Source organism: Miscanthus floridulus, chromosome 1, assembly GCF_019320115.1.
Source record: "Miscanthus floridulus cultivar M001 chromosome 1, ASM1932011v1, whole genome shotgun sequence".
Classification (NCBI taxonomy): domain Eukaryota; kingdom Viridiplantae; phylum Streptophyta; class Magnoliopsida; order Poales; family Poaceae; genus Miscanthus; species Miscanthus floridulus.
Window position 1 is genome coordinate 42,529,600 of NC_089580.1, and position 14,334 is coordinate 42,543,933.

At 51.0% G+C, this 14,334-nt stretch overlaps 3 protein-coding genes across 3 annotated transcripts; 2 read left to right on the forward strand and 1 right to left on the reverse strand.

The window, feature by feature from the left end:
• Positions 1–6,736: 6,736 nt before the first annotated feature.
• LOC136499853 (non-specific phospholipase C1-like) lies at positions 6,737–9,889 on the forward strand. Its single transcript, XM_066495381.1, has 3 exons — positions 6,737–7,985; positions 8,688–8,864; positions 9,109–9,889. The coding sequence occupies exons 1-3, from the start codon at positions 6,851–6,853 to the stop codon at positions 9,423–9,425; spliced, it is 1,629 nt and encodes a 542-aa protein (XP_066351478.1). The 5' UTR covers positions 6,737–6,850; the 3' UTR covers positions 9,426–9,889.
• A 279-nt stretch (positions 9,890–10,168) lies between these two features.
• On the forward strand, positions 10,169–11,260 carry LOC136481222 (probable pterin-4-alpha-carbinolamine dehydratase, chloroplastic). The gene is made up of 2 exons (XM_066478579.1): positions 10,169–10,369; positions 10,407–11,260. Exons 1-2 carry the CDS (start codon positions 10,228–10,230, stop codon positions 10,904–10,906), a joined length of 642 nt encoding a protein of 213 aa, XP_066334676.1. The 5' UTR covers positions 10,169–10,227; the 3' UTR covers positions 10,907–11,260.
• Positions 11,261–11,558: 298 nt separating this feature from the next.
• LOC136481212 (transcription termination factor MTERF4, chloroplastic-like) lies at positions 11,559–13,452 on the reverse strand. Its single transcript, XM_066478569.1, has one exon. It carries the CDS (start codon positions 13,450–13,452, stop codon positions 12,262–12,264), a length of 1,191 nt encoding a protein of 396 aa, XP_066334666.1. The 3' UTR covers positions 11,559–12,261.
• Positions 13,453–14,334: the final 882 nt, after the last annotated feature.

A 14,334-nucleotide genomic window follows, 5' to 3' on the forward strand; every position in this document is an offset into this window, starting at 1 on the left:
GAGAGGTCCAACCAGATTGAGCCCCCAGACCATGAATGACCACATGATGGGGATCGTTCGGAGTGCTTGGGCCGGCAGGTGGGTCTGTCGAGCGTAGTATTGACACCCTTCACAGGTGCACACAATCTATTCAGCATCGGCTATTATAGTCAGCCAGTAGAAGCCTTGTCGGAACGCGTCTCTAACTAGGGTCCTAGGTGTGGCATGGTGCCCATAGACCCCATCGTGGATATCACTTAGCAACTGCTTTCCTTGTTCGATGGGGATGCAGCACTGTAGGATCCTAGTGTGGCTTCACCTTAGAGCTCATCCTCAATAACGACAAAGGACTTGGCGTGACGTGCAAGCCACCGAGCCTCTGTTTTGTCCATCGGCAATACCTCATAGAGGAGGTAGTCGAGGTAAGGCGTCCTCCAGTCGGCCAGACGGTCGGGCTCTATCACTAGATCCTCGTCAAGCTCTATGACTTCAGAGTCGGATGGAGCCACCGGCTAGTCAGCCCCCGAGCCTAGGGTAGGTGGCCCATCACCAATCTGTTCCAGCTCCTCATAGAGGACTAAGGGCTTGTACTGATCGCTGGTGAAGATGCCCATCAGCACTGGCTCTTGGTCGAACACCATTTTCACCAGCGTGTCGGACGCCTCGTCGAGGCGCCTTAGGATGTGATTGAGCTCAAAACCGTCGAACTTGTCCTCCAGCTGCCAGACTTCTCAACAATATGTAGCCATCTTGGCATTGTGGCAGCTTGATTCCTTCATGGCTTGGTCAATGACCAGCTGGGAGTCACCCTGAACATCAAGCCATCGGATACCCAACTCGATGCCGATGCGCAGGCCGTTGATGAGTGCCTCATACTTGGCCATATTATTGAAGGGGAAATGAATGCGAACTATGTACCTCATGTGTACCCCGAGGAGCGAAACAAAGACCAGCCCCGTGCCGACACCTTTCTTCATCAGCGATCTATCGAAGTACATCGTCCAGTACTCTTGGTCAACGACTGTTGGCGGCATTTGGACCTTGGTCCACTCTGCAATGAAATTAGCCAGCACTTAGGACTTGATGGCCGTCCAAGGGGCATATGAAATGCCTTGACCCATCAGCTCGAGTGCCCACTTCGCGATTCTTCCTGTGGCATCCCAGTTTTGGATGACCTCGTCGAGAGGGAAGGACATCACGACCATCATCGGATGCGACTCGAAGTAGTGACACAACTTTCTCTCAGTAATAAGGATAGTGTATAGGAGTTTTTGGATTTGGGGGTAGCGAGTCTTGGAATCAGACAAGAACTCGCTAATGAAGTACACGAGACGCTGCACTTTGAGGGCATGTCTCTCTTCTTCTCGCTCTACCACCAAGGCGACGCTGACCACTTGCGTGGTGGCCACAACGTAGAGCAGAAGCGGTTCCCCATCGGTTGGGGGACCAGGATCGAGGCCTTCGTTAGGAGCTGCTTGACCTTGTCAAGTGCCTCCTGGGCCTCGGGCGTCCATTCAAAGTGGTCGGCCTTCTTCAGAAGCTGATAGATGGGGAGACCTCGTACACCGAGGCATGAGATAAAGCGGCTGAGCATGGTGAGGCACCCTATAAGTCACTGTACCCTCTTTATGTTCTAGATTGGGCCCATCCTCATGATGGCCGAGATCTTCTCTAGGTTGGTTTTGATGCCGTGCTTGGAGACGATAAAACCTAGCAGCATACCCCTTAGGACCTCAAAAACACACTTCTTAGGGTTGAGTTTGATACTGTTTGCTTAGAGTTTCGTGAAGGTCTGCTCTATGTCGGCTATGACCTGGTCAGTCAGTTTGGATTTGACCACGATGTCGTTGATGTAGGCCTCGACGGTCCGCCCGATGAGATCCCCAAAACACTTGAGCATGCAATGTTGGTATGTAGCCCTTGTGTTCTTCAGGCCGAACGGCATTATGACATAGCAGAACGATCTGAATGAGGTGATGAAAGATGTCGTGAGCTGGTCGGACTCTTTCATCACGATTTGATGGTACCCGGAGTACGCATCAACGAAGCAAAGGGTTTCTCACCCTAAGGTCAAGTCAACTACTTGGTCTATGCGTGGCAAAGCAAATGGATCCTTTGGACACGCTTTGTTGAGACCCGTGTAGTCAACACACATTCTCCATTTCCCACTCTTTTTCATACAAGAACGGGATTGACTAACCACTCGGGGTGGTATACTTCCTTGATGAACCCGGCCGCCAAAAGCTTCGCAATCTCATCGCCGATGGCCCTGCGTTTCTCCTCGTCGAAGCAACGTAGGCGCTGCTTCACCGGCTTTGCCCTTAGAGCCTGATCTTTAAGGCGTGCTCGGCGACTTCTCTCGGAATGCCTGGCATGTCTGAGGGTCTCCATGCAAAGATGTCTCTGTTGGTGCGGAGGAAGTCGGCGAGCGCGCTTTCCTATTTGGAGGAAAACGTGGTGCCGATGCGCACCACTTTGCCCTTAGAGCCACTGGGGTCTATGAGGACCTCCTTAGCGCCCTCTACAGTCTCGAAAAGACTCGGTCGACCGCTTGGGGTCAGGCGCTTCTTCGACAACCTCCTCCTTGATGGCCGCAAGCTCTTTGGAGGCGACAATTGCCACGACGTGTTCGTAGCACTCAACCTCGTACTCGTAGGCGCGCTAGAAGGAGGTGATGACCCCACACGGACCTAGCATCTTCAATTTCAGATAGGTGTAGTTGGGGACGACCATGAACTTCGTGTAGCATGGACGTCCTAGGATGGCGTGTTAGGTCCCGTGGAACCCAACCACCTCGAAGGTAAGGGTCTCTGTCCTGCTTTGCCTTGCCCTTGGGGCGGTCGAAAATCGCCTCGACCACCTCCTCGCTCAAGGCGTGGCTGGTGGCGATGTCGAGGAGCTCCTTGGTGGTTCATGGGCCCTTACGTCCTAGCTTGTGAACTAGGGACTCGTAGGTGGTCTCAGACAGGAAAGCTCCTATGATGTCGACGTCAGCAACGTCGGGCAGCTCATTGCACAGCCGAAAGAAGCGCCTGATGTACCCACGAAGAGTTTCCCCTGACTTCTATCGGTAGTTTTTTAGATCTCATGGGTTTCGAGGACGCGCGTATGTACCCTAAAAGTTTCCCACGATGATCTCTTTTAGGTCCGCCCAACTTTGGATTCGGTTGGGCGTTAGGTGTTCCAACCACGTTCGCGCTAAATCGGCTAGGAACAATGGAAAGGTTGTGGATAATAAAATTATCACTATCCGCTCCACCGGCTTGGCAAGCAAGCCGATAATCCTCGAGCTACAGTCTAGGGTTTGTTTCGCCAGAGTATTTCGAGATGTTGGTTGGTGGTCGGTACCGCGGTGGGTAGACGGTGTTGAGGATGTGTCGGCCAAAGGCCTGAGGTCCCGACAAGTTAGGGCTTAGGCTTTGGTCCTCGCCGCTGTCGTAGCGTCCGCCACAACGAGGGTGGTATCCGCAGCTAGCATCCTCCCTCTCATCGTCGTGGGCACACCTGTGGGGATCGAGGGTGTTGCACGCATCATGGTGGAGGTCGAGACGCTCATGCATCGAGGCCACGGCGCGCGGCCTGCTGCCTCGCTGCGCCTGGTGGACTGACACGTCCTTGTCGGGTCGCTCTAAGGGCGCGCGCTGGCTGGCGTCGAGCTCGCGTCATCGGGATAGAGAGCTCTTGGCCTACTGCGCCACCGCACGCTCGAGTAGCATGTGAATCTCATGATGGGCCCGACGATCCTTGGGTGTCACGAGCTCCGGAAGCCCCTAGAGCAAGGCCGCCACGACAGCGATGTTCTAGCTTACCCGAGTGAAGTGTGGGAGGGCTTCATCTTCCTCGATGATCATTCGGTTCACGTCGCGGGCCATGGCACGCGCACGCCCACCGTCTCCATGGCGCTCGAGCTCCACGCATTTCTGCTCGAGCTAGAGTCACGCTTCTTTGAGCTCTTGGTGTTGCGCCCTCAATTGCTCTACCCGCAGGTGAGGTGGGGCCCCTGTATCCCCCTCAACCTTGTCGTCGAGGTCATCTGTTGGGGTAGCCCCTCCCTCATGGATGCTTTCGATGTATCCCTCAGGGGTACCTGCCATGAAATATTCTCGTGAGGGGTGATGGCTCCTCCTGCTAGAGTCAGAGTCAGAGGGCGACTCTGATTCTCCCACAAGAAGGTCATGGAAAGATTTCATGATGTATTCGGTCATCCCCACAAACTCATTGTTTGTAGGGGATGGGGGCATACGCTGCGCCACTAGGTGGCCAATAGTCTCTACGGTGTTGCGTACCGAATGGGAGCGCTGTCGGGGCGCTCCGAATGAGGTATTCCGGGGAGAGCGGCTCTCCTCCGGCAAGCTACGTCATGACGTTGGTGAACGAGAAGGTGAGGCGGCGTAGGTCCTCTCAGGACGGTCGGGGTCCTAGGAAGGCGTCGAGCTGGTGCTCTAGCCTCTAGTAATCAAAGCCGAGGAGCTGGTCGCTCCCGAGGGCGTGGGCCTCTGGTGCGTGCAGCTGTAGCTCCTCAAATGTCTCGGCGATCGCATCGAGGTCGATGGGGTGGAGAGGCTGTACGGTGGTGGGAACCTACGCCAACTCTCCCTCTGTCGTAACGATGAAGTCTAGGTTCCTGAAGCACACGTGCACGCTCGGAACCCAGCTGACGCCGTGACTAGCCATACGAGGCCTGATGTGGACGTCGAGACATGCAAAAAGCCCCTACCTGGCACGCCAACTGTCAGTGTTTTCGGACCACCGATGAGTAAATTTGTATTTACGCGTCTGGCTTGGATGGTGTGCTCGGAGGACACAAGGGTTTATACTGGTTCGGGCGGAACATCCCTACATCCAGTTCGCTGCTGCTCGTGTTACCGATATTTGGTTTGCAGTAGGGATTACAAACAGGCGAGAGAGGGAGAGGATCCCAAGTCTCTGGTGGAATGAGTGAACGGGTGCTGAGAGCTCGCTTGCCGCTCAGCCGTGTGCTCGTGTCGTGCTCTTGTGTCTAGATCTCCCCCCATCTCCCCTTTTCATGGGACACCCTGCTTCCCCTTTTATAGACGAAGGGAAAGCGTGGGTTATAGAGGAGAAAAAGGAGAAGAACAAGAGAGAGAAGAAGGTTTCTAGGGTTGTCGGGTTCTTCTTCTTCTTCATATGGGTCCCGCCGATCCTGTAGATATCAACAAGGATGGCTCCATGTTGCGGCCATGTTCGTCACTGGTGCCATGCGCAGGCGTCATCTATCGATCATGGCGTTGCACTCCGTCCTGGCGGATGTCGTGGTGAACTGACGCGCCTGTCAGCGTCCGTATGAGGATTAGGCAGAATAGCACCGGTACGCCCGACACTGTTCTTGATGTGAATCCCCAGGTATGGCCCGTCATGGCTACGGGTTACATCGAGACGTGCCAGCCTCTTCCCTGGCTTCAGAGTTTTACCCAGGCCCATACACTTGGACCTGAAGTGGTTGGCGGTGGTATGGGTCCCCGTCGGACAAGACGGAACCCGCGTCCTTGAGGTCGGGCGAGACGGAGCATGCGATCTTGGGCAAGACGAAAACCACGTCCTTCGGGTCGGGCGAGACGGAGCCCGCGGCCTTGGGCGAGACGGAACCCGCGTCCTTGGGGTCGGGCGAGATGGAGCCCCACCCAAGGGGTCGGCGCGAGACGGAGCCCGCGGCCTTGAGGTCGGGCGAGACATTTTAATCGTCTCGAGCCATCTGAGAAACTCAGCGTGGGCGCTAAGTTTTTTTGCTTTGGGTATCCTAATATCAATAACCGACAACATGGTTAAAAGATGTGTTGTTTAACTTGTACAAAAAAAAAGGAAAGTGAAGATATAGCACATAATTTTGACACAGACATATTGTCCTTCAAATTCCTTAATTTCGATATATAATTTTTAAATGCTTCAACACACAGTATTATATGTTTGGATACCCCTCCGATTATAATAATCAGATTACATAATCAAATTTTGATCCAAACAAGATCGGTTATATGACTTAGGTTGGAGAGGATTTATGGACGCTAAAAGTCCAACTGATTGCTTAACTTGTCATACCATAAAGGATAAAATAGAAATTTCTCACTTTAACCAATCATAATTAATCACCCTAATCATTAAACCAAACACTAATTATTATATTCCATAATCATAATTATTAGAATAATCTTATGCATTATCTGGTCTATAACAATCGATCCGTGATCAAACAGGTCCTATGACAATAGGAGTATCTGTTAGGAGCACTATGCCAGTAAAATTCTAGAGCACTGTGCCAGTAAAATTCTAGACAATCACAGAACCACTTGCTGCAACCCAATCTCCAAAGACCAGTGCAGAAGCAGATAAATATCAACACAATCGATGCCAATTTGCGTTTAAAATACGGGACTGCAGTCGGTCAAAATTCAAAGTGCGCAAGCGTGTGGCCCTTGTCGCATTAGCGTAGCCCACAGCAAAACAAGAAAAATCTGCCTGCTGAGCCTGAGCGGTGAGCACATTTCTTTCTCGAGACGTGGCATATGCTTTTCCCAGCAGGTCCCACTGCTCACAGCCTTGGTGCGCGCCTCGCGGCAAGCACCGTGCTCTCTGCGAACCGAGCTCCCTCCCTATGACGTGTGGGTCCACGGACGGCACCTAACGGGACCCACCTGTCCGCTTTCACTAACCACCTTCCCGACCCCAACCCCCCGGGGTAAAATCGGAAAGGATTAAAAAAAATCGCCGCCGCCGCCCGCTCGCCAAAGCAAAGCAACTGCTTAAATTGAAAAAGGAAAAAAAAACAGAGCTCATCAATTCAACTGAACAGCAAGCGCACCTACCCTACCCGCCGCCCGCCGCCGCCGCCGCCGAAGGCTCCCGGTCCGGCGCGATGGCCGCCGCGGCCCGCCACGTCCCTGGGACGCGCCTCCTCGTGGCGCTCCTGCTGCTGGCGCTGGTCGTATCCGGGCACTGCCTGGACGCGCACCACCGCGGGCTGAAGCGCCGCCGGCGAAAGCACGAGATCTACTCCCCGGTCAAGACGGTGGTGGTGGTGGTGATGGAGAACCGCAGCTTCGACCACATCCTCGGCTGGCTCCGCCGCACCCGCCCCGACATCGACGGCCTCACGGGCCGCGAGTCCAACCGCCTCAACGCCTCCGACCCCTCCTCCCCGGAGATCTTCGTCACCGACGAGGCCGGCTACGTCGACTCCGACCCCGGCCACGGCTTCGAGGACATCCGGGAGCAGGTCTTCGGCTCCGCCGACACCTCCGCGGTGCCGCCCCCCATGTCCGGCTTCGCGCAGAACGCGCGCGGCATGGGCCTCGGCATGCCGCAGAATGTCATGAGCGGGTTCAAGCAGAACGCCGTCCCCGTCTACGCCTCCCTCGCCGACGAGTTCGCCGTGTTCGACCGCTGGTTCGCCTCCGTGCCCACCTCCACGCAACCCAACCGCCTGTTCGTCCACTCGGCGACATCCCACGGCCTCACCTTCAACGCCCGCAAGGACCTCATCCATGGCTTCCCGCAGAAGACCATCTTTGACAGCCTCGAGGAGAACGGCTTGTCTTTTGGTATCTACTACCAGAACATCCCAGCCACGCTCTTCTACCAAAGCCTCCGCCGCCTGAAGCACCTCGTCAAGTTCCACCAGTACAGCCTCAAGTTCAAGCTGCACGCCAAGTTCGGGAAGCTGCCAAATTATGTGGTGATTGAGCAGAGGTACTTCGATTGCGAGATGTTCCCAGCAAACGATGATCATCCATCACATGATGTGGCAAGGGGACAGAGGTTCGTGAAAGAGGTGTATGAGACACTGAGGGCCAGTCCGCAGTGGAACGAGACGGCCCTGATTATCACATATGATGAGCATGGTGGATTCTATGACCATGTACCTACGCCGGTCGTTGGAGTGCCCCAGCCTGATGGAATAGTTGGGCCTGATCCATACTACTTCAAGTTTGAACGGCTTGGGGTGCGTGTTCCCACCTTTCTCATCTCACCTTGGATCGAGAAGGGCACTGGTGAGTACTTCTTGCGTTGAATTCTTAATTTTCCTGACAGTAAAGCATGTCATACTGAGAAACAAAAGTTCAATAGAATTCTGAAAATTTTGGCAATAGGTACTATTGATTTAAATTAGCTTCAGGTAGGAACTAATTTTCAAGGTCAGCTTGCGTTTTATTTGATTGAAGCGATAGTACAAATATTTTAATGTCATTGGATTGGATTCTTATCAACTTTTTATAAGGACAACGTCACTGTAAACTTAGTGCAGAAACATTCAGTGTAGAGGATGCTGTAATTTTCCTGTAGTTGTTGATGAACAAATGAGTTTAGTCTTTCAGCTTCGAGGTTTAATACATGTATGGGAAGTAGCACTGCAAAGAATTTAGCAACTATGTGAATAAAATTCAGACTTCCTACATCGACTTGTGTTATAGTGGAGACATCCTATATGTCTGGCAAGCAGTAGTCCATGTGGAGAGTTTGTTAGATGTAACTTATATAAGTAGCATTTCAATGACCATTCTCATGAAAGAGGACTGAGCTGCCTTTTATGCTATTGTTATGCTATCTCTGTGTTTTGATTATCCTTATATTAATGTTAACAAAATTAGGAACTTTAAACATTTGCTGAACCTATTCATCAGGAAATTATGCTTCCAATATTGAGCTGCATGTTTTCACCAGCAGAATTCACACCTTACTTTTCATTTCTGCAGTGATCCATGAACCAAATGGTCCACAGGAAACCTCACAATATGAGCATTCGTCCATTCCTGCAACAGTAAAGAAGCTATTCAATTTACATTCTAACTTTCTAACAAAGAGAGATGCATGGGCTGGGACCTTTGAGAACTACTTTAAAATCAGGAAAACACCAAGAACTGACTGTCCAGGTATGTATTTATGGTAGTTTGGTATATGTGTTATGGCAATGAAATAACAATTATGACATTTTTGGCACTATACCTGCCACGTCGGTACTTTATCAATGAACTTTGAACAAAAACGAAGGTCAACTAATGCTGTAGCATGTTCTGCTCCTGGAGTTATCAATGGGTAGTGTTCACGTGGACAGCTATACTTGAATGATCAATTTTACTAGGGTCCTAACTAGGCATTCTTTTTTCTCCCAAACAGAGAAGCTCCCAGAGGTGACAAAGTCACTGCGACCATTTGGTCCCAAGGAAGATTCATCACTCTCAGAATTTCAAGTGGAGTTGATTCAACTTGCCTCGCAGCTCAACGGTGATCATGTACTGAACACGTACCCAGATATTGGCAGGACCATGACTGTCGGGAAAGCGAACCGCTACGCAGAGGATGCTGTCGCCAGATTCCTGGAAGCTGGTCGGATTGCTTTGAGAGCCGGTGCAAATGAATCTGCTTTGGTGACGATGAGGCCCGCTCTCACCAGTAGGGCCTCGATGCCCTCTGGTTTATCATCAGAGCTCTAATAGATTGTTCCACAGTCTGCCCATAAATTACGCATCGACATTCACTCTGATTCAGTTGTCGGTGAATCAGAGCTCTTTTGTAACGTGGTAAGAGAGCCTACCTCATGGTGGTGTAGTGCAAATATGATATGATAGCATCATGTAACAGACAGCATGGTTTTGTAAATAGACGTCGTGATATTGGACATCTAGATTCTGATACAGTCGGCGTGTTTGCTGGTTGTTTTCTGGGCTGGTCAGTGCTGGTTCGTTGTGAGAGAAAAACACTGTTGGCTGGTTGAATAAGGCTGGCTGAAACCAACAAGCTAACAGGGTGAGTATATGTCAAAGTCCCCTCCTGGATAATGTGTAGTGGGGATTTCTAAAGCATTGTGGAATTGTACCTATTCAGTATGTACTGTACCTGCTTGTAAAGCAGTTGAACTGCACTTTGGTGTAATGTATAATATGTTACTTAAACAATATGTTTATGTGCCCTCAAAGCTCAGTGCTGTGATATGCAAGTGACTATGTGTATGTATTCAGAATTGAACTATTCGTAAACAAATTAATCTGTTTGATTGATATCAGCACGTGAGGGCTCGACGGCTCCTAGCCAGAAGCCTAGAGCACACCGAGTAGAAGCAGGAAGTACTAGATGTGACAAGAATGAGTGGAATGAGTGGCGTTGGAGTTGCAGAAGGGACTAGAAGCTGGAAGAAGACGACAAGAGGTTTAAGAAGGCAGACCTGGCCACTATCCATTCCCAGCTACTGCTACTGCCAGCCATCCATTGCTCCGTTGTCCGTTTCCACCAAATTCAATGGCGCTCAGGCTCTCCCTCGCCCCGTCAGCAGCTGCACCCGCGGCCGCCACATGCCGCTGCAGCAGCGCAAGCTTCCTTCGGCCTCACCGGAGCAGGAAGCCGCGCGGCTGCGTGGTGGCGATGGCCGACCTGCTGGGCGAGGGATATTTAACTTTTTACCATCATAACGGATGGCCACCTTGGCGCGCGCGACCCCTTCCCGGAGGAGATTGAGAGCCAGTTTGGGGAGAAGGTGCTGGGCAACGTGGACACGCTCCACCAGATCCTCATCCCCACCCTCTCCGCGCTCTCCCTGGCAAGCCTGCCTCTGCAGCCCAACGCGGAGCCGCTCTCCCTCGACGACGCGCGCAGGCTCCTCTTCATGGTCGTCGGCTGGAGGCTGGTCCTCTCCGACGGCGAAGGCGACGAGCAGCGGCCCGTGCGGCTGCAGTGCGTCTGGAAGGTGCGTGACGAGCACTGCGGCCAGGAGCTCATTGCCAGGATCAACGCCGCGCTCGACGGCGCCGACCACGCCCCGGCGGCCCTGGTGTTCGAGGCCCCCAACCAGGTGACAGCCGAGCTCTCCACGCCCTCTGCCGCCGGCGACAGCCTCACCGTCAACGACTCCATCGTCGCCGCCAGGATAGATAAAGTCAAGACGCTCGATCTTATCCCAAAGAAGCGAGCGTGGGCATGAGCGGTTGATGATCGATCGATTCTCATCCCTTCCTGTCTCCTAGTGTTTTCCTTGAATTTTGTGTACCGAACGAATGAACACGCGGGAAAGATTCATTCCTCCCTGAACTTAAATCTCTTTCCAAACAAATGAGAAATTGCCAGATGGTTTCAGCACCTGGAGAGTGAGGACCCTAAACATGGGCATCTTCATGTCAAGCATGGGCCGTTGAGAATGTCTGAAAACTGATGTCTGGCATCTTCATGTCAAGCATGGGCTGTTGAGAATGTGGAAAACTGATGTCTGGAAGGTAGGGTTACTGATCATCAGATAATTTACTTAGGTCGACTGTGTTTAATTTTGATTGGAACAATACTGCAAAGATGTTATTATGTGTTTCTTATTTCAAAATTTCAAGGACAGAAATTTTACTTAGTGCAGAAACATCCATTCACTGTGGGTAACCCAGAATGCATAGTATGACATATATGAAGGAGAACCTTATAAACAAGCATCATTCCTGCTATCTATCATATACATACCATAAAACTAGAAATGTTTAGAGAGAAACTCCTTAACAGCACAAACCTAAAAAACTGGTAATAAACGATTTTGAGACTTAGATTTAGGAACAATATGAAAGAACAAACAAATTAGTATCCTCTCGTATGAAGTCGTCACCCTCAAGTAACAGAGAGCTGAAAACATTTCTTTTGCACATGGGCAGAGGTCCATGGCACCCAAAAGGCCAAAACATTTCTTACAATATTTTGTTGGCCCTTACAACACCGGCTTTACAAAATTGTTTCAAAGAGTTTCTTCTAAGTAGCACTTTAGGTCAATACCAGGAAACCACTACTTCAGCCTCACTCAAGTACAATGTAGGCACCGGTAGAAAAAAAAATCCATTCAGCTAGTGAGAGTGTGAGACCTATGTAAAACATCAGTTGGAATAAAACATGCTAACAAAAAATGATTAGATACAAGGAAAAGCAGATACTGTCAGATTATAAATAGCATAATAAATTCTCAAATACAGACTTATCTACAGAAGAAACAGTAACTTAAGGATAACCTTCAGCCATGTGCTAGGCAGAACAAGAAACTAACAAACCCGCGGATTAAATCTCTAGGAGAATTCAAACCCAGCTCCTCCATAAATAACCATAACTTAAATTTGGACTATGAGCAGTCAGAGATCACCGGTAATTCTAGTACAGAAATCATAATAGCAGGTCTATGAGCTGTCAGAGATCACCGGTGATTCTATTGCAGAAAACAAAATTGAGAAGGCCTGCACAGTGGACATCTTCCAATGAGGCAATGAGCATGAACAGTTCCACCATCCGCCTAAAACACAAAAGGAGATGCAAAAATTATACTCTAGAGGGCACAATACCAGCACGAGTTGTAGCATAAGCATCTGCAAGGTCAGGAACAGAGTCCTTGTGACAGTCGATGAATCTCAATTTGAAAGTTTCCTCTCCAAATTGAGTAAATGTGAAAAGGTTCATATTGGTACTCAGCAATCCCTTTTCCTGCAGGACCTTCATGACATAATGCCGTGGCACTAGCCTCTTCTCCAGGCTGTATGTGAGCAGGACAGGCCTTTCCACAATGTACCGTGGCTCCATTGCAGCCTCATTGACAAGGAATTCAATCTTGCAAAGAAGAATCTCGTCAGATAATCCTAATATAGCTGGCTTCTTGGACACTGCAGTGGAAAGCTCTGACTCAGAACAACCAAGAGTCCTCTTAAAGAACTCAAGCTTGGCAGCGACCTCCTCTTTGGAATTCCTAGCGAGGACCGCCACCACATGCCTGAACATCCGCGAAGTGGGTGGCACCCTAAGTTCTTCCGCCCGTAGCAGAACCTCCTTCACGTGTTCCGGGCTGAACGCAAGCAAGCACGGGCTGATTGAAGTCAGCTTGGTAATATCTCGAACACCCCACTGACGAAGCAAAGCTATGTTAGGCTTGATTAACCTCTCAAGGCTCGCCGTGAGGAGGGCCATGTTCCTCTTTGCGGCCACCAGGACCTGTTCAAACGAGCCATAGAAGGAGATGAAGAACTCGAGCCTGGAACAGACGTCACCCTTGCGGAGAGTGCGAGAGCTGACCATGAGGAAGCGAGTGATCTGGGGAACGGACAGACCGACGCGGTCGCGGAGAGCAAGAAGGTGGGGGGCGATGTTCTTCACGGAAGCACGGAGGAGCAGCGGGTCCGCGGAGACGACGGCGGCGATGTCAGCGCGGGAGAGGCCGGCGCCGGAGAGCAAGGCGAGGATAGAATCAGGGTTGGAGGCGGAGTTGAGACGGGAGTAGGAGAGCTCATCCAATGATCTCCTGGATCCAATGGATAATAACTCGCGGGACAACTTCTTGGACACCTCGCGGGCTTGGGCTGGGGCGAGGTCGCAGGCAGCGACGAGGTAGTCCTCGAGGGAGAAGGCCGCGGGGAGGGTGGTGGAGGTGGAGAGGAGGCGCGATGTGCGGGGGTGGATTGGGGAGTGTCGCGTTGAGGCGACGCGGAGCAGAGAGAGGAGGCGATTTCGGAGTTGCAGCATGTCGGCGGCGGCAAGGAGGCTGCGATGCGACGGCTCACTCGAGGGACGCTGACCCTTTTTTTTTAGAAGCCATTTGGCGCACTTTATTAATCTCCGAACAGAGTTACATCATTCACCAAGGCTTCTAGTATAAAACTAGGGGGTTCATCGACCCAATTACAAGATAGCTTCGATGCCATTGCTAATCTAGCTACTTCGTGGGCTACTTTGTTGGCTTCCCCATTACAATGTTCAATAGAAATAGATACAAAGTCTTGACACAGTTGGGAGCATTCATCATATACCGGAGCACTAGCTGTTGCAGAGATGCCATCCTGCTTCATCGTTTCGACCACCTCCAAGCAATCTGACTGAATCATGAGCCGGCTGCATCCTATCTGTTGTACTAGTAACAGTCCCTCCCTGAGTGCCATTGCCTCTGCCATCGGTGCATCTTGCACATGTTCAATGAATCGTGCAGCAGCAGCTATGAAAGAACCACTGGAGTCCCTGATTACAGCGTCTGTACTACCGATACCCCGGTCCTGATTGTAGCTTGCATCCACATTTAGCAATAAGTTGCCTTCCGGTGGTTTCTTCCGGCCCTCCTTTTTTTAGCCGTCTTCTTTACTGCTCTTTGATAGTTGGTAGTCAGCGTTGCAATTGCCATTGCCGATCTTGTCGGATTTTGAACAGTATCACCATGGACAAGCGTCCTGCGTTCCCACCACAAATACCAACCACCAGTTAGGATTAATTCTGTCAATCCTACATGATTCAATGCATCTAGCTGTTTTGATGCTTTGATCATCTCCGCCACCACTACTGATCCCGACCGATCAACCTGCAACAAATTTTGAATATCGTTTGTCACTCCAAGCAATCGCCAAATTTCCTTTGCTC

Coding starts and splice junctions, on each gene's coding strand:
- LOC136499853 (XM_066495381.1), top strand. CDS start 6,851: ATGGCCGCCGCGGCCCGCCACGTCCCTGGGACGCGCCTCCTCGTGGCG. Junction 7,986..8,687: donor TTGGATCGAGAAGGGCACTG/GTGAGTACTTCT, acceptor TCATTTCTGCAG/TGATCCATGAACCAAATGGT. Junction 8,865..9,108: donor ACCAAGAACTGACTGTCCAG/GTATGTATTTAT, acceptor TCTCCCAAACAG/AGAAGCTCCCAGAGGTGACA.
- LOC136481222 (XM_066478579.1), top strand. CDS start 10,228: ATGGCGCTCAGGCTCTCCCTCGCCCCGTCAGCAGCTGCACCCGCGGCC. Junction 10,370..10,406: donor GATGGCCGACCTGCTGGGCG/AGGGATATTTAA, acceptor TAACGGATGGCC/ACCTTGGCGCGCGCGACCCC.
- LOC136481212 (XM_066478569.1), bottom strand. CDS start 13,452: ATGCTGCAACTCCGAAATCGCCTCCTCTCTCTGCTCCGCGTCGCCTCA.